Here is a 24,430-nt window from a genome sequence, read left to right on the forward strand (position 1 = left end):
TTTTCCTCCCTTGTTTGACAAAATGCCTTATGGTTCCTCTGCTTTGTGGCCTCCATCTTTGCCGTGAGTCAGGAAGCCTAACTTTCCCCTGGTGGGTCAGGGGGAGGTTCTTTGGCTGATTGGGTTAGGACATTGTCATGTGTGCACATAAAGGGAATCTCAGACCTTTATATATGTTTATTGAAAAGTTACATCTGGAAGGCTCTTAAGTGTCCCAAGTGTACATGACCAATCCAGAGCTGTTATCTTCCTCTCCACTGAATCAATGCGCTTCTTGCTTTCCTCATCCTGGTTAGTAAGCATTTGTGTCTGACTAGAAATCTGGGCATTACTATGACTATATTATTCCTCGTTTCCCCAGCCAGTCAACTTTGCTCTATGCTCAGGACCTAGCACAGCCTTGGGCACGCAGTAGGTCTCCAGCAGCTTTCTGGTGAATGACTGAACAAACTGCAGGAGCCAGGTGCAGCTTCTGACCTGAACCTGCATGCCTTTGCGCTCCTGCTGATACCCTTCTCTCCTCGGTAAATTCATCCATCCGCCCATGCCAGCTCTTCTGGGAAGCTTCCTGACTCTCTAGGGAGAAATAACCTGTGTCCCCAGTGCCTGTTATGATGCCTCACTTAGTTTTATAGTTATCTCTTTACTTGTTTGTCTCTCTTGATGGTCTCAGCTCCTTGTGGGCTTGTTCACTGTGGTCTTCCCTCAGCTAGTCCAGTAGGGGTTGGTAGGCATCTACGGAGCAGAATGCTTTACTTAGGACTCTCTCCCAGTGGCAGTGGTGGAGAGTGATACAGCAGGGTCAGCAGGCTGGGACAGAATGAAAACAGTGATGGACCACAGGGCAAGTCAGAGGCTGGATGTTTTCCTGGATCATCTGCAAGAAGCACTTCCCTTAGGCCCTTCTCCTCCGGGCCCTCCCCTCTGCTGATCCTCTTCCCTCCTTGGGCTGCTAACTGCTAATACTCTTGTCCCTTTCACATCCTACCCTCCCTTCAAGGTCCAGCCCAGGCTGCATCACTCCAGGAAGCCTCCAGGGCACTGGCTGCTCAGCAGCCCACTCATTCATGTTGGGGCTGATGTATTTATGGAACTTCTTCTAGGTCTGTGACACGTGACTAGGAGCCAAGGCACATACAGAAAGAACATCCAATAGCCCACATCCTTCAGCAGTTTATAATCGAGTAATATATCAGTCTATTTTTATTTAAATACATATTATAAAAATAGAATATTACTTCTTTATATTATTGTACATAATATAATACTGATTTTTTTTTTCGTTTAAAAAGCAATGTAAAAGATATGGAAATAAAAATGTACCATATTCTTATTACCCAGAGGCTATCTCTCTTAACATTTTAATATATTTTCATGTAGCTTTTTAAATAATGTAATTTTGAACTTTTAATTTTGAAGCAGTTTCAGTCTTACAGAAAAGTTGCAAGAAGAATTCAATTCCGTATGCCCTTTGCTTAGGTCCACCAGCTTTCAACAGTTTATCACATTTCCTTGATTATGCTCTTTGTCTACAGGTGGCCATAAAGCCAGGAAAGACAGCAAATGCACATGATACTAAGAACATCTTCAATCTGTAAATAGAATACTAGTACCTGCATTTCAAGGTTTTATTGCTGCCCTGTATATCCACACACCATTTTTTTCTCAACGTTTTGAGAGTAGATTCTATTCAGCTATCCCTTAATACTTCATTGTAACCTTAACAACAAGGACATTCTCTTTTATCTCTGTCTTAGTCTGTTTGGGCTGTTATAATAAAAATAGCATAGATGGGGTGCTTTATAAACAACAGAAGTTAATTTCTCCCAGTACTGAAGTCTGGGAAGTCCAGGACAAAGGCACTGGTAGATACGGTGTCTGGGGAGGGTCTGATTCCTAGTCATAGACAGCTCACTCTGTTCTTACACGGTGGAACAGGGTGAGGGGTTTCTCTGGCGTCTCTATAAGGTTGTTAATGCCATTCATGAGGACTCTGCCCTCATATAATCAGCTCTCAAAGGCCCCACCTCCAAATATCATCACCTAGGCGTTTAGGATTTAACGCATGAATTTTGAGAGGACATTAATATTCAGTCTGTAGCAATAACCAGAGTGTGGTTATTCAGGAAATTTAGCATGGATACAATCCTTTTATTAATCTGTGATCCTATTCCAGTTTTATCCTTTTGTCTCAGCAATGTCCTTGAATGCATTTCCCCCTCTAGTCCAGGATTCATTCAAGAATTACACGTTATGTTCAGTCGCCTTATCTCTTCAGTTTCCTTTAATGTGGGGCAGTTTTTCAGCCTTTCTTTGTCTTTACCGCATTGGCATATTTGGTGAACAAGGCCATTTATTTTACAGAATGCTCCTCAGTTTGGGTTTGTCTGATGTTTCCACATGGTTAGACTCAGTCCCTTCAGAATACCCTGTGAACCCAATTGGGAACTTCTCAGAGACGCACCGAGTCCGTTTGCGTCTTATTGGTCCTTCTGACATGCCCCTGTCATTTGGGGAGGGGCAGTTCGTTCCTTTCTAGCACAACAAAATGTGCCAGTCGCATCGTGTTCGTTCCCTACCTCAGCCCTGGAATCAGCCACTTCTCTAAGTCAGGGTCCCCAACCTCTGGGATCTAATGCCTGATGCTCTGAGGTGGAGCTGATGTCATAATAGAAATAAAGTGCACGAGAAAGGTAAGGTGCCTGAATCATCCCGAACCCTTCCCCCCACCCAACCCGCAGTCTGCGGAAATATTTCTTCCATGAGAAACCAGGTCTCTGGTACCAAAAAGGTTGGGGTCTGCTGCTCTAAGGAACCCTGGTTTGTTTTAGTGGGTGTCATCCTGTCTCCTTGCTCCCCATTTAGTATCCATCTCACTCTGTTTATCTCCTATTAAGTTGGAATCATGCGTTTTAGATGCAGTTCACAAATCACAGGCTTTTTGCATGGCATAAACATTGTCCCAAACATGATGGCTGTGTGTGTTCCATCCTGTGAATGCATCGTCATTTTCACAATTCACCTTTATAAATAATGCAGCAGTGAGTGTTCTCAGCACACACCTCTGCCCACACTTCTGAACATCTCTGATTAAGCATTGTGTAAGTTGGGGGATGGTTTAGGCCTCTGATGTATAAGAAGTTAGAGAAGCAACCGTTTTAGTTAGCAATGGTGTGGAAGCTTGATAGATCTGTGAAAGGCTGGGGCCGGGAGTGGGGTGGAGAGGCTGCTCCAGGCAGAGGGTGCCATGGTGTGTCAGGAGACCTTGTGGTGACCCAGGTCTGTTTTCGGTCTTTTTTGAGGAGAGGAAGGAGCAGAAATTGGCTGCAGGGTCTGATGTCCTAGTGAAAAGGGAAAAGAGTGGGCGTGTTCTGTTTCCTCCCAGGCGTGGAAGCTGGGCTTGGAGAGCTGTGGGGCTCCAGGGAGGATGTGGGAGGGAGCCTGAGGATAGTGAGGCATGAACCCCAGCGTTTGCAGCTTTCCCCTTTGTCCCCTCGCTCGGTCCCCTCTCTCCTCCCCTGGAGCTTGGCTTTGCCAAACTGGCTCTGTCCTGAGGGCAGAAGGCCCAGCAGCAGCGTTGCTTGGTTTCCTTTCACTGTGCTCTAATGCCTGTGGCCTGTTTAGCACAATGCCCTCCTTTTCCAAGGCCCCTGCTCAGGGATAAGGATGGGGAGCTGGCCCTCTGTCCTGGGGCGTGGGTGAAGGAAGGCCTGAGGGCTGCAAGCTGGGTATCCGCGCTTGAGCTCTGCGGTGGGGAGCTTTCCCTGGCGGCAGAGCCTGTGCTGGACTTTGGGAAGAGACCAAGGCTGTGGTGGGCCGGGCAGACTGGGAGAGGGCTGGGGACCAGACCGCCCCTCTCACCATCATGCTTTGTGGTTCTCGGAGATGCTGAAAGGCTTGGAGTTGATCTCAGGGCATTGGGAGAAGAGGGAGGAAAATGGGAGGCGCATGGAAGAGACATTGGGTCAGACATGTCTCAATGGTCGTTCTGAGTTGACTTTAGAAAGCCCCAGACCTGGGAGAGCTGCCGTCAGGCCACTGAGAAGCGAGAGGCCTCAGCCCGTGACTGTAGGACCCTGACAGTAAGGGCGAGCTGTGGGTGGGTTCCCCATTGTCTAGAGAAAGGGGTACAGCAACTGATGCACTCTCCTCTCCCGCCCCTTCTCCAGACATCCTTCTCTGGTCGCTTCAGGCACTTCTTGGACATCATCGACCCTCGCACACTCTTTGTCACTGAGGTGAGTCATGGCCGTCACTCTCAATGGAGGCCCCTTGGCCTTTATACCTTGTGACTTTGGAAGATGCGCAGGTCATCATTATCTCATTTCATCTGGATCTTACGACATCCCTTCAAGGTAGATATGTCATTATCATTTCACACTTCAATAAAATGATTACCAAGTACATGGGTTATGTGCTCATTACAAAAATCCAAAAGGTTCAGAACAAGAAGATCCTTCGCGCCCTCTCCCTACTCACTCCCCTCCTCTGATAGGTAAGATTGTGACTCAGGCATACATTATATTTTATATGTGAACACTCCTAAGAGTTTTGACAGACATATCAAGTGTCCACAGTGAAGCATTCATCATGAAGATGGAGAACATTTCTGTCATCCTACCGTACTCCTCATGACCATTTGTGATCCATCTCCCCAACCCCCTGCTGAGCCCCCAGCAACCGTTCGCCTGTTTTCTGTTCTTGTTGTTTTGCTGTTTCTATGATGCCGTATGAGTGAAGTCCTACAGTGCGTAGCCTTGTGTGTCTGCTTCTCTCCCTTGACGTGGTGCTTTTGAGCTTCATCTGTCACATATATCAGTACTTCATCCCTTCTTGCCGCTGAGCAGCATTCCATTGAAAGGGTGTTCCAGATCTTGTTTCTTCTGTCCACTTGCTGATGAACACACGGGCTGTTTCCATTTTCTGATTATTATGAATAAAATTGCTCTGAGCATTCTTTGTGTGGATGTATGCTTTCATTTCTCTTGAGTGAGTAACTAGGACTGGGGTTGCGGGCGCATATGGTAAGTATACATTTAACTTCATAGGAAACTGCCGAAAAGTTGCTTAAGGATTACTGTCCATTTTACATTCTCATCCACAGTGTTCCAGTCGCTCCACATCCTCACTAATCCTTGATATTGTCACATTTACCATCAGATTTCTTTGAGCCATCCCAAGAAGTGTGTCTTTCTATCCTTTGCATTGTATTTACAAACGTTTATAGGAATGCATGCACATATAATGTAGTGAATATTTGTTAAGGATTTTCTGTGAGCAAAGCTGTGTCATAAACATTTTACATGTATTAGCTTGTCGGATTAACTCAAAACAACCCTTTGAGGTAGATTCTATTTTAAGTTCCATTTTCCAGATGAGGAAACAGACAGATAGAAGTTAAGTCTCAGGCACATGATGCTGGCCAGTGATGGAGCCAGGGTATGAACCCAGGTAAGCTTGTCTCCAGAACACTTATTTTTGACCACTTTGCATTCCTATTCAGGTAACTCAAGTTTAGGGAGCTCTCCCAAGCTGGAAGAAGGCCTGAACTCCCCACCCCAGGTCCCCACGTACCCTGACGGAAGGCACTGAGCCTCTGAGTCAGCCCCCTGAGTAGGCAGCCCTTCTCTGCTCACCTTTGTGCTGAGCATTGGCTTGCTTCAGCTCTGGGAAGAAAAAGAAGCACAGGGTCTGCTGGGCACCTGGCCCTAGAACCATCTCCATCTCTCCATCCCCACTGTGCCTGGGAGAGCAGTCCAGTTATGGGAAATGTGGGGATTACCCTGATATGTGATTTCCTGCTGCAGCTCAGGAAGGATGAAGGACTCTAGTATTTACCTGGCTGACCTTATTTCTGGGTATAGTGTCTCTGAAGGGCAAGGCTATTGTACTTCCGGGCCCTGTCAGGACTCTCCTAAGGAGTAATCAATGGGATTACATAAAAATTTGGAGGCGCACCAAACTAGAGGAACTACTTACCCAGCCTAGGTTATGTGTCTTTCTTGAAAGCTCTGGAATGGTGCCCAACTAGACAGAATTGTGACAAAAATCCCAACATAAATGCGTCCTGCTTGATGGAGGAGGCGGCAGAGACAAATGCTTATTTCAAAAGATGGCGGTGCTAATGGTGAACTTGAAGGCAGCACATTGAGAGATGGTGGAGGGAGTCCTGGGCGGTCTGGACGTATATCAGTGCTCCCCCCAATTACCACGAGCAGGCAGGCGCTTTGGGGGCAGCTGGGCAGCACACCGCTTGTACTGGGGGCTCTCAGCTTCTCCTCTCTAGTTCACACTCCTCTCATCCCCAGACCATTTCATGTTACTGCTGTCTTCCTGTACCACATTTTTTCTTCTACTCTTGCATTTTGAAAGACCTCAGCATCTTTGTACATTACTAAGCCATCTTTTGCCTATTTCTCTCTGAGTAAATTTAAAAGTCTTATACTTTTTTTTTTTTTTTAACCATTAATTGAAATGTCAAAGACTCTTAACTATTTAATGACCAGAAAATAACCAATGCAACAATCAGGTAAAAATATTTTTCAAACTTCTGTTTCTTCTCTTCATCAAGGATGCCAATAGGCTTCCTGGAAAGAGCTACACCTTTTCCTACTGCATCCCAGTTGGGGACTGTTTCCAGTACTACTTGCCTTTTGGAAATTTTCTGCCCATAGAAGATCTTCTAAGCCCTAAAAAATCCGAAAGGGCCATGAGTGGGCCCTTCTGTCCCTCCCTGGTTCCAATGCAGGCAGGTAGCTCGGCAAGGCCATCTGCCTGGGAGCGATGGAAATTAGGAGCAGGAAGAGGAAAGACTCTCTTACCTGAGCCCCTCTCCGACAACCGTAGTGCTATCAGGAGGGCCAGGTTTCCCCTGCTGCTGGGCTCAGCCCAAGACCATGGCTTATGCCCTCAAAGCACTGTCTCTCTCCCAGAGTGTCCTGGGACACTCCTAGGCTGCATCCTGGGAGGGAGCGTGGGGTGATGGCTGCCCAGGCGGAGGAGATCTGGACAGGCCGGCTCACCTGTGTGAGAGGAGAGTGGAGGACATGAGAGGTGGCTCTGGAAGCCAGAGTTTCCTGAAGTGGAAAGATGCTGTGGAGCTGGAGCCTTCTGGTGACCCAGTTCTGAGGGGCAGTAGCTGAGTCAATGGATAGACTCATCTTGAGAGAGTTTTGCAGCTATTGTTTGTAATTTATAACTGACGAAGCTTTAAAAAGTTTCCGGCCCTTGTGTGTGTAATGAGGTGGAGCAAAGAGCAAATTTTATTCACCATAATTTCTCGTAGGAAGAAGGCTGTCTTTGTTCTAAGAATGTCTTGAGCAAGGCTTCAGAGAGGAAGGAGGTTGCCTGTTTGACAAAAGAGGAAGAATTGTGCTTTTCTGATCCTCTTAAGAGGGAGGAGAGAGAAGGAACACGAGGGGAAAACAGTGGGAAGGAGAGCAAGTAACCATGATGGACGGAAAGGCCAGTGTCTGGGGCTCTTTAGAGGTTGGTCATGCATGCTGTGAAAGGTGCTGTCCCTTCCACCATCATTCCTATTATATTGTCATAAAATCTGCCTGGTTCCTGAAGTCTCTGCAAGAGTTCATTCTTTAAAGGGCTCTTGAGGGGCCGGGAGTCTGCTCTTGGTGCTGTAGGTGGACAGTTGGGCCTGAGGAAGGAAACCCCCGTGACCCGGCAGAAGCCCTAGCTTCATCCTTTCATGTGGGTCATGGAATTAGATCTAGATCTCTAAGGAAAAGGCCGTACCAGCTGACATCTAAGTTACTTTAAGTCATGAACTGAATGTGAAACGGGTTTGCTATTCTGAATTCAATAATTATTTAAGAGAATGAATGTTTGGCAGATCATCGTTCTGAAGGACATGGAAAACCAACGGAAGCAGTCAAATAGCACAAGCTCATTACTAGTATTTGTGAAGTAATCTGAGACTGTTTTGGGTGTGTCGTAGGACAGAATAAATCATTACGCTGATATTGGGAACCAGGGTTCTCATCGCAGGAGTAGGGAGATACAGATATGAAGTAGGGGAAAAGGCAAAAACTACATTATGTTGTAGTTGAATTGGAGGAATCAGTTTGAACTCATGATTTATGCACATATACATTCATATACTTATTTATATTTCTCAGTTTTCTGACTCTGCTCACTAAAAGGGTCTAGAAACAATGACACCCCAGTAACAGGGGACACACTTGGCACTCAGATCTTCGTGCCTAAATGCCATCGCTTACTAAAAGCACCCAGGGCTTCTTGGAGAGTTTGCCAAATCCACACCTGAGGCAAAGAGCATTGCTACAGAAAGTAAGAAAATGTTTCTAGGATGATGGAGACACAGGAACAGGAAGTGGCTGAGTCCCACTAGCCACATTTGGGACAATTTGAACATTAAGAAGAAGAAAAACAATGGATTATAATACATTGAATAATAAAAAGAATCCATGAGTCCATAGTAAAACTAAAAATATGAAAGAGGGAAGCTCTTATTCTTAAAAGAATGTCAGCTAATAAATGTTGAAGGAAATAAACATTGTTAGTCCTCTGTGACAGAGAAGGCAATGGCACCCCACTCCAGTACTCTTGCCTGGAAAATCCCATGGACAGAGGAGCCTGGTAGGCTGCAGTCCATGGGGTCGCTAAGAGTTGGGCACGACTGAGCGACTTCACTTTCACTTTTCACTTTTATGCATTGGAGAAGGAAATGGCAACCCACTCCAGTGTTCTTGCCTGGAGAATCCCAGGGACAGAGGAGCCTAGTGGGCTGCCATCTATGGGGTCGCACAGAGTCGGACACGACTGAAGTGACTTAGCAGCAGCAGCAGCAGTCCTCAGTGAAATAACTGATTTCAACCAGGATCATTAACAGATGCTATTTGCATGGAATAAAATGTTGTTGTAAAACAGGATATTCTTAGTCTTTCAGGTAAATGTCGCCTCCAAATGTTGCTTAGCAATTACTAAGGGAAAAGGTACTTCTACGGTGGTGAGCTTGGAGAACACTCCTTCAACCAGATGACCAATGAAAACAATTGACACTATGTGCCTCTTGATGTTTTGTGATTCTGGTAATAATCTTTAAATACTGGAACATATGAAAGTCTAAAAAAGAAAATAAAAACTGCTCATTATCTCTCCTGCAAGAAATAATCACAATTATCATTCTAGTGTATATATCTGTACAAAATTAGGATGGTTTGTATAATGTGTGTGTGTATATCTATATCTATATCTATATCTATATCTGTATCTTACTCTCTCTCTATATCAACGGTCCCTGACTTCAGTCTACGATTTATGGGCTTTGTGATGGTGTGAAAGCAGTATGCATTCAGTAGAAATCATGGTTCCAATAGTGGATTTTGATTATATCCTGGGCTTGTGATATACAGTACAATTCTCTCTTGCGATGCTGGGCCACGACAGCCACAGGTCCCAGTCAGCCACGTGATCACTCGTGGGAACCACCGATACACTTAGAACCATTCTACACCCGCACAACTATTCTGTTTTTCACTTTCAGTATAGTATTCAATGAATTACACGAGGTACTCAACATTTTATTATAAAATAGAGTCTGCATTAGATGATTTTCCCCAACTGTAGGCTAATGTTAGTGTTCTGAGCACGTGTAGGAAGGCCAGGCTAAGCCATGATATTCGGGTAGGTTAGGTGTGTTCAATGTATTTTCAACTTAAGATGTGATATTTTCACTTACAGTGAAATTTTTATGATGGGATGAACCCCATCGTAAGTCAAGGATGATCTCTCTCTGTATGTATTGTGTGTGTATATATATATATATATATATATATGTAAATATATATTTAAAATCATATGTGACATATGTATACATGATATATATTGTTTTTTCCATATAGCATATCTTGAGCATTTTTCCTTGTCATTAAATGTTATTTCAAAGTGTGTTTAATAACTACATAGTAATCCATCAGGTGATTATTCTAAAACTTAATCATCTTCTCTATTGACCATTTGGGTAGTTTCAAGTCTTTTGCCATTATAAATAATATGGCGATAAATATCCTTGTACATATATTTCCCCATATTTCTCTTTATTTCCTTGGGGTAAATTCCTAGAAGTGGAATTTCTGAATGAAAGGCATTTTAAGGCTTTTGATATATATTGCCAAATTGCCCTGCAAATTGTACCAACCTGTACCAAGACTATCAGTTTATGCTGTCAATAGTAGTAAGACTATCCATTTAAATGCATTCTAGACAGCATCAGGTAGTCTAATTTTAAATTTTAAAATTTCCAAATTTCAGTACCCTTATACACTTCAGGTTTTTGCCCATCTGTATACATTTTTATCATGCTTATTACATTGAACATAGACTTTTTATTTGCTTTTTTCATTTATTTCCAAGTCTTTATAATTTTAGGAAGTCAAGTCTTTTAGTATAAATATCCATCTCTGTTAGGCTTTTAGGTCTAACAGATAGGTTGTTTCCTACCTTTTTCTTTCCTGCCAAAAATAGTTTTAGGCAAATTATTTTTCATTTCTGATAAATTTATTCTTTTAGAAAAATATTCCCAAAAGTAGGGTATCCAGGATGTAGACCATGATTGTTTTTAAAGTTCTTAGGCATAGCTGGACAGATTTACTTTCTAAAGGGCTATACCACCTGTAATGCTGTCAGAATTAACTCACATTCAGTGTCCTGAAGGTGGCCAGAGGTTGGCCACAGGGAAACGTGTGCCTGGTTTCCCCTTCTCTTGTGCCTCCCAGAGGTAGCTTGTGGTTGAGCTAGGAAACAGTCTCAGCACAGATAACTCTGTGGGTCCCAGGATTGCTGGGAAGGAGCAAGAAGGGCTTAGGAAGGCCAAGGGAGGATGAGAGAAGGGCTTGAGACTCTGCCTGCACAAAGCCTTGGCCCCCAAATCCCACCATCCGGGAGCCAGAAAGGAATGGTTGAAGATGTGGCAGGCAAGGTAAGAATGCACAGCCCTGCCCTTGGCTGATTCAAGACTGTCCCAGGTGAGAGCAATTAGATACTGAGCGATCAAGGCAGGCCTTGCCCCGGTCCCTACCGCCAGCTCCGTTCCCTCATGCACACCAACCCCGCTCCCCACATTCATTTTCACCCTGACCATTGACACTTCTTTTTCCTTTCTCTTTTCCTTCCTTCCTTCCTTTCTCCCTCTTCCTCTCTCTCCTTCTCTCCTTCCCTTCTTCCCTTCTCCCCCACCCCCTATTTTAAGTGGGACTCCCAAATTTTGATTGCCTGAAATGTCCAGGTTTCAATTGTACCCACTTTTGCTAAATATGCAGCAGCAACTGGGCTTGCCTTTGAATGAGAATAAAGAAGGCCCTTCCCTTTCTTACGTGGGGTACCTGGCCACCGTTGACATCGGCTTTTCAGGATGCAAGCATTTCTATGGTTTCTCTGGGAGACCACCCCTCTTTCAATTACTGACCATCTGGAGGACAGGAGGCTCTTCCATGGTCACGTCTCATGGAAATGGCCCAGAGCTGGGAATGCAGGGACTTGAGATTCCTAGATGACACCCACCCACTCTGTGACCCTGGGCATCGAAATGCCCTTCCTGCTCGGACCCCAGCTGTCTCAGAGAAAGGAATGTCCACATGGTTCAGCAGACACTCACAGAGGGGTACTGTCATCCACATCCTGTGTGAACAGGGCATGGTCTCTTGGAATCCCACGATTCCGTAGAACCAGCATAGCTCTCAAGGGCCTCTGGCCTGCTGCTTTGGAACCTGGTCCCTAACCCTGATTATACCCTTCACCTCTCCTCCCAGCAGCCTCATATTTATCAGTGCTCATTATGTGTGGCCCCGTGTTGGTGATGGACTGGGGTAGGAGTGCCCTGCGTTTCAGCCAACATAACCTACAGCAGTCTCCCGCTCCCTGCACCCTGCAGTCTCTGACAGGTAACAGGGGCACGTGGTGGTGAGTGACCATGGACCTCAAAGAAGTGCAAACCAAATGCTCTCTGAGTGTTCAGAGGGCAGAGGGAAATTTTCTGGAAGATTCCTGAAGATGGCCCTGAGCCTTGAAGGACGGACATGGGTGGGGACAGACAACCCAGGGTGGTGGGGTGGTATAGGAAAGATCAGGGGCAAGGGCCTGCAGGAAAAGTGGGTGGCCTTTATCACAAGTGGGGGTGAAATGTTTCTGGGTAATCCTCACCTCCTGGTCCGCTGCTGTCACGCCCATTGTATATCTTAACATATTAAACATTATAATAAGTAAAATATTCAAATCATTTAGACTTGCTCCCTAGCCAAGCATGGATTATACTGTGTGCATTTAGTTTGGGGGTTGGCTAAGGTATACCCCTTCCCTCCAAAGAGATTAGCTTTGCTTCTGATGACTCCTCATCTTCCCATTTTGTGCCTTTCCGTCCTGTGTTCCAACATGCCCATTCCTGTCTGTCAGGGTCTCCTGCCCTCTCTGCCGCCACCCTAACACTGCAGGACTGCCCTTTGGCTTCCTTCTTCCCCTTGGGGCTTTGGGGCGGGACCTCTGTTCAAATTCTCTGCCCTGGAGCAGACCTCCCAGGTGCCTGTCTCCAGAGAGACTTTCTGGAGATCATGCCTTATCAGATACAAGAAGAGAGTCTTGCTGCGACAATTTCTGGCAGGCAGGCGATGGAGTCTGGGAAGCAGCAACCTGGGCTGTCCGTCCCCAAGCCCAGGGCTCCAGAAAAGGGCCTGCAGCCTTGTCTCCAGGCCGGCTGGGCCCCTCACCATCTTAGCATTCAGGGCGTAGCTGCCTGTTTGTTCCTGACTGAAAAGATTTCCTGCAAATTTCACCCTGCCACTGACCTCCTGCTTTCCCCATCCTTCACGTGCCCAGGGCTTTTCTGTCAAGTGTGTCAATGCATCAGGGTGAGAGGAGGACTCCAAGCAAAGAGACCCTCCTCCTATCCCTGAAGGCTCCCTGAAATTGGTTCCCTTCTCTGCTGTGAGAAGTCCAGCTCCCAGAACAGCCAGCCCTCAGGGACCTCTCAAGGCAAGGCCTGAGGCCTTGCCTGTCCCACAGAGGCTCTGGGAGTGCTATCCCTCAGTCTCTGAGCTAGGAGGCCAAGCTGAGGCTTAGCAAGGCCCAGAAGCAGACAAGCACATGCTAGCTTGTCCCAGTCCTGCATTAGCAGGCCTATCTCGGGAAGCTTTGGATTTGGTTCTTTCTCAATGAGCGCCAAGATCAGGGCTCTTTGGAACTTAATCCTGTGGCAAGAGGCCTCCCTTTGATGACTGTGTGGAATGAGATGGAATCTGGCCAGGTTGTTAGAGGAACTGAATCCCTGGAGTGGGAACATAATGAGAACGCAGGGTCATTCACCATTCAGGGTGGAAAGTAGAGCACTTATTGTGGGGCCAAGGCTGAGGCTGGCAGGAAGCAGGCTTGGAGCGGGGAGCTTGTCGTATCACAAGGAGGATTTGGGGGGCAGTTGCAGAGACAGCAAGGGTCTAACTAAACTCTGGCCTCAAATACTGAACTGCTCACTTTCTGTTGAACTTAAGCACGTTAGAGCAATCAACCAACATGAAAAGCAAATGTATTAAGTCTAGAAGGAAAATAATAACTTCTGCAGTGGTTATCTCTGTGGTATGTTTACAGGCGATTACAACATTTTTGTGTGTGCTTTCGATTTTTCTGACATTTTTTTCTAACAGAGTGGATTACACCTGGAATAAACACAAACTCAAAGTTGTCTCTACTTTGAAAGCAAAGAGATTCTGGGGAAGGACTCTGGAATTCAGAAATTGATAGACATATATTTGAAAGGGAAGAGGCAGTACTTTACAGCAGTCGGGCTGCTCCCAAGTAAGAAGTTCTCCTGGCCTCCTGACAGCCCGAATGGCTTGTCTGGGCTGGGGTTAGTCCTGCTGTTTTAGTGCGGGAGGTGGCTGTTCCTTTCCCATCCTATGTGACCAGCCTGCTCAGAAGATGCCCCATGGGGCAACCCGCCTAGGAGCTGCATCCTGCCTTTGGACCAGGGGCTTCTGTGGAGGTCTCTCTGCACTCCCATCCTTAGCCAACTTTGTCCCTCGGTCAAAGCGGAACAGGGTGGCTTCCCTGGTTTCTTCCCTCATCATGAGCATCTCTGATGACCGTTCCTCATCTGACTTGGACATAGACTGCCTTCTCTCACTGTTGTCTATTTATTATTGATTTTTTTTAAAAAAAGGATATACCGTACATACAGCAAAATACATAAATCCAAAGTGTATGGCCTAATGGGTTTTGATACACGTTTATACTGTGTAACTACCAGTCAGATCAAGACACTGAGCATTTCCATTATTCCAGAGGGTTCCCTCATGCCCTCTCCAAGTCAACACCCCCACCCACCTTCACAAAGGTAATACCATAATGACGTCTACCACCATAGATGCGTTTGACCTGTTTTTGAAATTTATATATAATTTTTGCATCTGCCTTCTTTTGCTCATCATTATGTGAATTGGCCTTCTATTATCATGCAACAAATCACCCTAAAATTTAATGGCTTGAAATAACAACAGGTAATTCTTTTGCTCACTGGCCTTCAGTTTTGACAGGACTTAGAGAGGATGGTTTGTCTCGAAGCCTTGGCTAAGGCAGCTTGACGGGGAGAAGGTCTGTTTCAAGATGGCTCACTTCCATGGAGGGCCAATTGTTGCTGACCATTAGCTGGTCACTTAGCTGGAGCTGTGGGCTAGGCCCTCAGTTCTTATCCACATGGGTCTCTTCATAGGCTACTTGGGCTTCCTTACAATGTGATGGCTAAGTTTCAAGAAAGCAACCATCCCAAGAAAGCCAGGTGGAAATGCAAGGCATTTTCATGACCTGGCCTCAGAAGTCACACAGCCTCACTTTGGCAACACTCTATTGTTAAGGCAGTCACAAAGGCCTGCCGAGGATCACATGGAGGGACATAGACTCTACCTCTGGATGGGGGATATGGGAAAGTTCTAGAAGAACATGGGATGAGAGATATCAGGGTGCCATTCTTGAGAAGATTTATCCAATTGTAACATATTTGTAGTTTGCGTTTTAAATGCTGTGTAATATTTCATTGTGTGCGTATACTTACCCAGTCTGTTAACTGACATTTGAGTTGTTTGCAGTTTGGGCCTATTTGAAGAGTGCCACAATGAATATTCTTATACAAGTCTTTTCGGTGGACAAAGACTGCCTTTTCTCAGTGTTGCTGTCTCTAGTTTTTAAGATTTTAAAAATCATACAATTCTATTTTCTTATTTTTTCCCCATCAGTTACTGTAGCCATATGTATTTTAGTATGTAAATCTCTGCTAGTGTTTTTTAAATGTTGAGAAGAAATTATATAAGTATTACATAAATACGTTCTCTTTATAAAAACTTTCAATATTACAATTAAGACTAAAATTTCTTCCAACGCCACTTGCCAAATCTGAACTCTTTCCTCCTACCTCAAGGTAACCTCTGTCACTAGTTTGGCGGGTCTCCTTTTAGAGCTTTTTTGATACATTTACTCACATAGATATTCTCATAGGAAATAATGTTTTCTATGTGTGTGTGTGTGTTGTTTGTTTGGTACACTGAATGGCATCATACGCCTCTGCAATTTGCTTTCACACTTAAAAAAGTACCTTGGAGATATGGCCATGGAGATCTACGTTACTTTTTAAACCACCGAATAACGTGCATAGTATTATTACACTGGGTAAATGGCAAACATTCATCCATTTCCCTGTGAAAGGACGTTTAGGCTATAGCCTTCTTTATTGTTTTGCGTGTGTCCCATAAACTGAAGGGCAGGTCTTGCACACTGTGAAGATGGTCAGTGCTGGATCAATACTGATGCACCTCTGCAAGGGAAATTGTTGCTGGAGCCCTGGATCTCTGCCCCTCAGTGTCCCTTTTCTTTGCCTGCAGAGACGTCTCAGAGAGGCTGTGCAACTGCTGGAAGACTATAAGCAGGGGACCCTGCGCCCGGGGGTTACCAATGAGCAGGTAACTCTGCTGGAGGTGGGGTGGGGGAATGGTGGTGGGGAAGGAAGGTGGCAAATTCACTATCCCTGCCCTGCAGCCAGAACCACTTCTCTTCCCCTCAGAATCCACTTTTACTGCTGCTACATCTCCTGTGGACATCTGGGTTTTGGAGGGGATACTCAGGGCCCTCCTGTAAGCTGGTCTGGTGGGAAGTATGGAGGCTGCTAAGACTAGAGAAACCTAAGGCAATAGTTTGCTGGCGCTGAGATGTGCATCTTTTCCCAATTCCACATTCAGGGACGTCACAGTGATGACTTGAAATCAGCCACAATGTGAGAATTTACACCATGGAAATTGATAGATACTATAAATCAGGACTTTTTTCTCAAAAATATTCACCAGCATACCACTATCCGGAAGTTTAGACTGAGGATGAGAAAGATGGAGGAGACAGTGTGGAATTAGGCTGCTGCTGCTGCTAAGTTGCTTCAGTCATATCCGACTCTGTGCAACCCCATAGACGGCAGCCCACCAGGCTCCCCCATCCCTGGGATTCTCCAGGCAAGAACACTGGAGTGGGGTGCCATTGCCTTCTCCATGGAATTAGGCTAAGACACTGCAATTTCTGTTTTGTTAATATCATGTAGAAACTTGAACTAGAGCTAATTGAAAAGTTGATGGTTTTGTCTGGTTTGGGGGGAAGGTAGGGAGATGTAGTATAGGGCAGCTCTAGTGATTGTAGAGACAGATGGTTAATGTGCTGAAGTTTTTCTTTTTGTTCATAAGCTTTATTTTAAAAGCTATTAAAAATTAATCTCACAGTTTTTTTTTTTCAAAGTAATTTATTTACAAAGTTCAAAAAGTCAAATAGCACGAAAACACTTGTAAGGAAAAATAGTTTATTGCCCCATCTCTCCCCAATTCCCATTTCTCTTCCCCAGAAGCAAATGCTATTAGCTGTTTCTTCAGATAGAAACCTGTATTTCAAACTAAGCGTATCTGTACTGCTATTTCTCAACTAGTTCTTTTGTGTGGTAGTTGAGGATCCATCTCTCTTATTATTTACCTCCATAAACACATTTCTCTCCCCTACCCTCATCACCCTCCCAAAATAGTTACCATAGTTTTGGGGTCTATGGATATTCAATATTCACATTATGACAATTATATGAATAATACTACAACTTTGTTGTATATGATTATGTTTCCTCTCCTTTTTTACTTTATGTTTTATCTGGATTTAATAATTGCCTCGTTTTTCTCACTGACAGAGTTTTCTTTGTACCATCTCTAATTCTTACTGTATCTTCTAGCAGCTTTTTGATATTTTTAATGGTAGTGGTGGTTTACTCGCTCAGTTGTATCTGACTCTGTGACCCCATGGACTGTAGCCTGCCAGGCTCATGGGATTTCCCATGGCCAGACGAGCCTGAATATTGGAGTGGTTGCCATTTCCTTCTCCAGGGGATCTCCCAACCCAGGAATTGAACCCAGGTCTCCTGCATGGCAGGCAGATTCTTTACCAGCTGAGCTACAAGGGAAGCCCTTTTCACGTCTGTATTTTTCCCTGAAATTTTCAATTCTGGGGCGCAGCTCCCTCAGCTCCTCTTGGTGTACACCTTCATTTCAGTGGAAGACCTCTTCTGGTAGCTCCCTGAAAAAGGGTAAGTGGAAAGAAAATTTGGAGTCCTTTTATATCTGAAAAAAATGTAATTTGTAATTGTAATTCTGTACTCAGCTTTAACTGACAGTTTGGCTGAGGAGAAAATTCCAATTTTTAGGTTGACAACATTTTCCTTTAGAATTTTGAAGACATTGCTCTTCTGGCTTCTAGTCTAGCTTTTGAAAAATCCAGTGCTGTTTTATTCCTGATTCTTTGCAAGTGACCTGTTTTCTCTCTTTGGGAATGTTTAGGATCTCCTCTCTATGTATATGGTTTATTTCTGAAATTCCACAATGCCATGTCTTTTAAAATTTATTATTTTGGGTTTCTGGTGACCTCTTTCAATCTGAAGACTCCTGTCTCTCAGTTCTGGCAATTTTTCTTATACTATTTCTTTGATAATTTCTTCTCATTCTGGAATTCCTATTAGTCAAATATTCAACATCTTAGATTGATACTCAGATTTTCTTATCCTTTTCTTCTCTTCTATTCTTTCACTTTTTCCTTCTGTCTGGATTTACAGGAAATTTCCTTCAGTTTATTTTCAACGTGTCTATCGGATTTTTAACTTCAGCTAGTACAAATTTTAATTTCTGAGAGCTATTTGGTTGTTTCTTTTCTTTATTCCTTTCAGCAGGATCCTCTTCCTATTTTGTAAATACAGTATCTTCTCACCTCTGCATTCTGGAAGCCAACTAGAGGAGCAAGGCTGAAGCCCCAGTATTCACTTTGCAGATTTTCATTGATTTCTCTGCTTTTAGCCTCACCTGCTCCCCCTTTCCGGAGAAGGCAATGGCACCCCACTCCAGTACTCTTGCCTGGAAAATCCCATGGACGGAGGAGCCTGGTAGGCTGTAGTCCATGGGGTCGCTAAGAGTTGGACACGACTGAGCAACTTCCCTTTCACTTTTCACTTTCATGCATTGGAGAAGGAAATGGCAACCCACTCCAGTGTTCTTGCCTGGAGAATCCCAGGGACGGGGGAGCCTGGTGGGCTGCCGTCTATGGGGTCGCACAGAGTCGGACACTACTGAAGCAACTTAGCAGCAGCAGCAGCTCTCTCTTTCCACTGGGCTAGTGTTCCCAAGTCTGGAGTCACTTGGATTCTGTTTCTCCAGAAGGTTGATAACCCTCCAGTGTTCGGGGGACACAGACGAGGGCGGTGAGAGCCCCCTTGCTGTGTGGGGAAGGCCGAGGGGTCCTACTGCTTTGAATTCAGATTTCCAACCAAGTTCCTCTGTTTAGCCCTATGATTAACCTTTTGTTCCTGGGGTGCCTGGGCCCTCCAAGTCCTGAACTTCGCTGGTATTCTGGGGGTGATGGCCTGGCTTCTCAAGTGTGGCTTCTGCGGGCATTGAGGGATGGCTTCCTCCTCTCTGCTGGATCAGTTCCTAAAACTCTGCTTGTTTTCCGTCCAGAAACACGTTTTCCTGTGCTGTAGTCTCTTCTGTTCTGTTGGTGCTGTGAGGCACCGCCCTGCCTTTTCACACCTTTAGGCACAAAGTCCACGCGACCCGCTGGTGCCTGGCTGGGTGTTCCCTGGGCCAGGTGGCTAAGCCATCAGCCCTCCCCAATCCAGTTTGTTTTGCTATGTATTTACGGAGCATCTCCAGGCCAGTGTTGGTGCTAGGAGCTGGGGGAGAGCAGGGGAGAGGCTGGAGGAGGGTCCTGCCCCCGGGACACCCCAGAATCCAGGCCACGACAGTGAAAATACATGATGCCGTGGGAGAGCAGAGGAGTCACCTGACCAGAAGCAGGGAGTCTGGAAGAGATTTCTCACCTGAGACTGAGGGATGACCAAGGATTAGTGAGGAGGGGGCGCTGGGATGGGGCAGAGGAAAAACATCCTGAGCACAGAGAGAACGGCCCCTAGAGGAAGACGGCCCCTAGAGGAAGGGACAGGCCAATGTGCTGGACAGCAGCCTGCCACATGGAGAGGGGGCAGAGGTGCCAAGAGAGGCAGCTCCTTGGCCAGATGCCCTTGTGCGGGGCCCCTGAAGTGACGCACGATGTCGCAGTGCTGGCTACGCAAGGTCTATCTTCAGGAGTCTGTGTTGCCTGCTGAGTTGGTTGGGAGCAGCCATCAGCAGACAGGGCAGGGCCGGATGTCCTTATTCCTGAGCGAAGTGCTGCCCTCTGGCTGTGGCACCGAGGAGCCCGCTGGTGTGACCTGACACGCCCCTCTCTAGAGTTGGGGGCCGGTCCTCGGACCCTGGCAGCTCCTCATGGACCAGAGGAGTCCAGTCTCCAGGCCCTTCCTGCCCCTGTGTCTGCTCTCAGCCCAAGCTCCCCTCCAGCCTGGCTTTTCCTCTTGGGATGCTTTCCAGTTTTCAAGAGTTGGGAAATGAGGCCATGTTTCCTCTCTTTGTTCCCTTCAGAAGCTTAAAGCTGCCTGTCCTGTTTTCTGGGCCTGCTTTGTTTTCTATCCCGAAAGCTCTCATGTGCCTCCAGGCAGCTGGGAAGCCCGGAGGGTGGAGGGACCCTGCACTAGCTGGGGAAGGGTGGGGGGACCTGCACTAGCTGGGGGAAGTTGGGGGGACCCTGCACTAGCTGGGGGAGGGTGGGGGGACCTGCACTAGCTGGGGGAAGTTGGGGGGACCCTGCACTAGCTGGGGGAGGGTGGGGGGACCCTGCACTAGCTGGAGGAGGGTGGGGGTCCCTGTACTAGCTGGGGGAAGGCGGGAGACCCTGCACTAGCTGGGGGAGGGTGGGGGGACCTGCACTAGCTGGGGGAAGGCGGGGGGACACTGCACTAGCTGGGGGAAGTTGGGGGGACCCTGCACTAGCTGGGGGAGGGTGGGGGGACCTGCACTAGCTGGGGGAGGGTTGGGGTCCCTGCACTAGCTGGGGGAAGGCGGGGGGACCCTGCACTAGCTGGGGGAAGTTGGGGGGACCCTGCACTAGCTGGGGGAGGGTGGGGGGACTTGCACTAGCTGGGGGAGGGTTGGGGTCCCTGCACTAGCTGGGGGAAGGCGGGGGGACCCTGCACTAGCTGGGGGAAGTTGGGGGGACCCTGCACTAGCTGGGGGAGGGTGGGGGGACCTGGTCTAGCTGGGGGAAGGCAGGGGGACCCTGCACTAGCTGGGGGAAGTTGGGGGGACCTGGTCTAGCTGGGGGAAGGCAGGGGGACCCTGCACTAGCTGGGGGAGGGTGGGGGGACCTGGTCTAGCTGGGGGAAGGCAGGGGGACCCTGCACTAGCTGGGGGAGGGTGGGGGTCCCTGCACTAGCTGGGGGAGGGTGGGGGGACCTGCACTAGCTGGAGGAGGGTGGGGGGACCTGGTCTAGCTGGAGGAGGGTGGGGGGACCTGGTCTAGCTGGGGGAGGGTGGGGACATGCACTAGCTGGGGGAGGGTGGGGGGACTCTGCATTAGCTGGGGGAGGGTGGGGGACCCTGCACTAGCTGGGGGAGGGTGGGGGGACCTGCACTAGCTGCTCCTCCCCATTCTGGCTCCAGCTGGTGATGCCTGCGGCGCCCCTCTGGAGGCTGGCAGCACAGTGCTCTAGGTGTGAGTCCACGGCTCAGCCCCCATCCCCGCGCCCTCCCGGCTCCCCAGACATCAGGATTGGGCTCTGCTGCAGCTCTCACAGTACCTCCTGGACCTTGTCTACAGAGCCCTGGCCCCCACCAGCCTCCACGGCCACAGCAAGAGCATGTAGGTAGTGACATACCAGCTCAGGATCTGGGAAGCTTCAGGGATCAGAAATTCACAAAGTCCCCATCCCTGGTTCAGGCTGGCCCTGCTCAAGGGTCATGCCGGTGCTGTCTGAAGAGGCTGGGATGGTTCTTGACCTTGGTCTGGAGGGCGGCCTGTGTGCTCTTGGGCTCTGTACCTCCCCTGATGTCCTTTTGCAGGCGTGTGAGTCAGAAGCCTGTGGCTGTGTGCTGATGCCTATGGGCCTGACGCAATGTCTGGGCACCACTGGGTATCTTATGCACTAATTTGTTACCTAATCTGCCCTCCAGTTACAACATCCCACCAGGGGGCTACAAGCAGATTGAGAGTTTATTCACACCTGATGACCTGGGTTAGTGGGTGGCTGATATCTCCTCCAGAGACTGTTAACTTGTTGAAAGGTTGCTGTACCAGTGAAAAGTTAGTCCTAACGGTAAAATAAAAATAAGTACAATTTACTCTTTGGGCTTGACAGGTATACATTTGATGTGCTAGGAACTCTAATAAAGACTGCAGCTATCAGTTAAACAACAAAGCCATAGATGAGACTGAAAATGTAAGCCCAGGCAGCTAAGTTTCTGAGTGTTTGCTGCGCTGTGTGCTTTTTATACGCCGGGGCTTTGCTGGGATGGTTTGGTATGGATGGAGATGGGTGGGGTTCAATATGGAAGACCTCCATGGTAATGAGTCACCACTCACTGTGAGCTCACCAAAGGCCAGGAGCCATGCTAAATATTTGCACTTTATATGTATTCTCTCAATTAATCTTCACAGAAGCCCTGTTTGGTTGATGCCTATATTGATCCCATTTTACAGGCAAGAAAAATGAGGCTCAGAGAGATTACAAAACTTATCTCAGGTTACATAACTAATGTGTGGTGGGACAGGGACACTGGACCTGGAAGATCCAATGCCCATTTTTCACTCACTGTCTGAAGATAGATTTGGAAGGGAAGGTAATACTCTGGAGTGGAATGTGTGCGCTAACAGGCAGAGTGGGCGGGTGGGGTAGAAGTGCCATCAGAGGGGCTTGGCATGTGTGCAGGTCTCTTAGCCCCAGTCACACTGCGCGGTTAACCCTGTCAGGCCAGGCTGTGGGCATCTGTGGAGCACCTCGTACATGAGAGGTGCAGTGGTAGGTGGGCACTGGGAGGCTCCTGCCCTCATGCAGCCAGCTTCCACGCAGGCGCACATGTAAGGGGGTGGCTGGAGGCAGGATTTAGGCTGTGGTAGTAGGAATTCAGTGGTGAGAGACTCCTGAGAACACAGGTGCTGAGGAAAGGCTTTGTGGAGGACACAAGCAGTTGGACGTAGAATGTAGAGAGACCCAAGGCATGAGAGGGACGTCCCTGTAAGTTGCAGACGAAGGCTGGGAAGTAGAGTGGAGAGAGAGGGAGAGAAAGTGCATGATGAGAGAGGGACAGAAGGTGAGAGAGGAAGTTGGGAAGTTTCAGGCCAGATTGTGAAAGTTTCTGGAACCCAGAAGAGATGCTGGTTGTGTTGTCCTGGAGTAAGAGGGGAGCAGGACAGTGGAACTGTGGTTGGATCCTTCTGTACCAGGTATATGGGGAGGGAAAAGTGCTGAAAGGAAACCAGCTTGGGAGCGGCGGGGGTGGTCGGAAGTGAGGGGGCAGGGAGCCACTGTTGGCTTCTGAGCAGTGGTTCTGGTCCATCATTCCACACCCCCAGAGGTTGGGAACCAGCCCGCCTTCCTTGGTGCCTGCTCAGCACCCAGCACAGTGGTTGCCCAGGGGTCCCATGAAGGATGGGTTCTGCCTGCAACCTGCCAAGGAGAAAGGGCAGCTGAGATGTGAGAGATCCTGCTGGTCTCCTCCCCTGGCAGAGCAGAAATGGGGTCAGCTGTGTTTGGGTTTTGCTGAAAATAGCAGAGAAGATACCAGAGAGTTAAAAATACTTGCACCCTGAATCTTCTCTGGGTATCAGCAGGATTGTCTATCAGAAGCTTGACTGACATCCCTGCCCCCGCCACTTGCCCTGACCCCTGGCCTCTGGGATCCTGATCAGCAACCAGCACCTCTGGGGCAGCTACAAGCTGACCCTTATTATTAGCACAAAACAGGCAAGTGATCAGTATTAGGTGAAGCATTTGTATGATATGCTGGAAGTGGTACTGGGTGCTGTATAGCATCTCCGGGCTGGGTCTTGCAGTGGCCTCCTGGGTGGTCTTCCTGTTCTACCTGGGCTCCCTCTGCCCATTCCCAGTACAGCACTCAGACTGACCTGTGAAACTGCTCCAGGGTTTGTTCCTCTGCCCCAGGGTTTCTCAGACTCAGCACGATTGGCATTTGGGGCTGGGTAATTCTTTGTCGTGGGGGCTGCCCTGTGCACTGTAGGACGTATAGCAACACCCCTGGTCTACCCACTGTGTGCTAATGGCACTCCTTCCCAATTCACGACGAGACATTTCCCAATGGCCCCTGGGTGGAAAATTGCCCTCCTGTTAAGGACCACCCTATAGTAAAAACTCAGAGTAAAAGCCACAGTCCTCAGCAAAAACTGCAAAGCCCCAATTCCTCTCTGATCTTATTTCCTACTGCTCTTTCCCTCATTCAGCCCACGTCAGTCACACAGGCCTCCTGGCTGTCCCTCAGATAGGCTGGGAGGCCCACTCTGCCTCAGGGCCTTTGCACTGGCTGTTCTGCTGGACAGAAAAATCTCCTACCAGGTATCTGCATGGCTCACTTCCTCCTTCAGGTATTTTCTCTAAAGCCATCTCAATGAAAACTACCCTGACCACCTTACTAAACATCATCCTACTTGAGAATCTGTCCAGGGAAAGAAAAGTTGGGGGAGCAAAAGAAGGAGCCACTAGAACCAGAGGCAGGACAAGAGATGGAATTTTAGGGAGCCCAACTCCAGCCTACAGCGCACAGGACAGCCCCCACGACAAAGAATTACCCAGCCCCAAATGCCAATGAAGGGATCCAAGGAGTAGAGGCGCTTCTGGGGGTGGAGGATGCAGCCTGTGTCTCTCCCTCCCCTCTTCCAGCCCAGCTCCAGCCTAGCCTTTTCTTTTCTGTCCCCCCTGTGACAGAAGCTGTGACCCTGGTCATGTCATCGTGTTCCGGAATGTTCTCCATCCTTCACCCGCTCCTTTCGTGAGGACCCCACTACAATAAATTTT

The 24,430-nt window shown here is 47.6% G+C and overlaps 1 protein-coding gene across 6 annotated transcripts in view; it reads left to right on the plus strand.

Moving 5' to 3' along the window:
• Positions 1–24,430, plus strand: part of SFXN5 (sideroflexin 5) — a 126,087-nt gene that overhangs the window by 7,044 nt on the left and 94,613 nt on the right. For all 6 annotated transcript variants that reach the window (XM_055539662.1, XM_055539663.1, XM_055539664.1 and 3 more), the window contains exons 2-3: positions 4,170–4,238; positions 15,891–15,968. In XM_055539662.1, coding sequence (XP_055395637.1) covers positions 4,170–4,238; positions 15,891–15,968 — 147 coding nt within the window. The remainder of the gene's footprint in view (positions 1–4,169; positions 4,239–15,890; positions 15,969–24,430) is intronic.

The sequence above is a fragment of the Bubalus kerabau genome, chromosome 11 (assembly GCF_029407905.1).
Source record: "Bubalus kerabau isolate K-KA32 ecotype Philippines breed swamp buffalo chromosome 11, PCC_UOA_SB_1v2, whole genome shotgun sequence".
In the NCBI taxonomy this organism is placed as follows: Eukaryota; Metazoa; Chordata; class Mammalia; order Artiodactyla; family Bovidae; genus Bubalus; species Bubalus kerabau.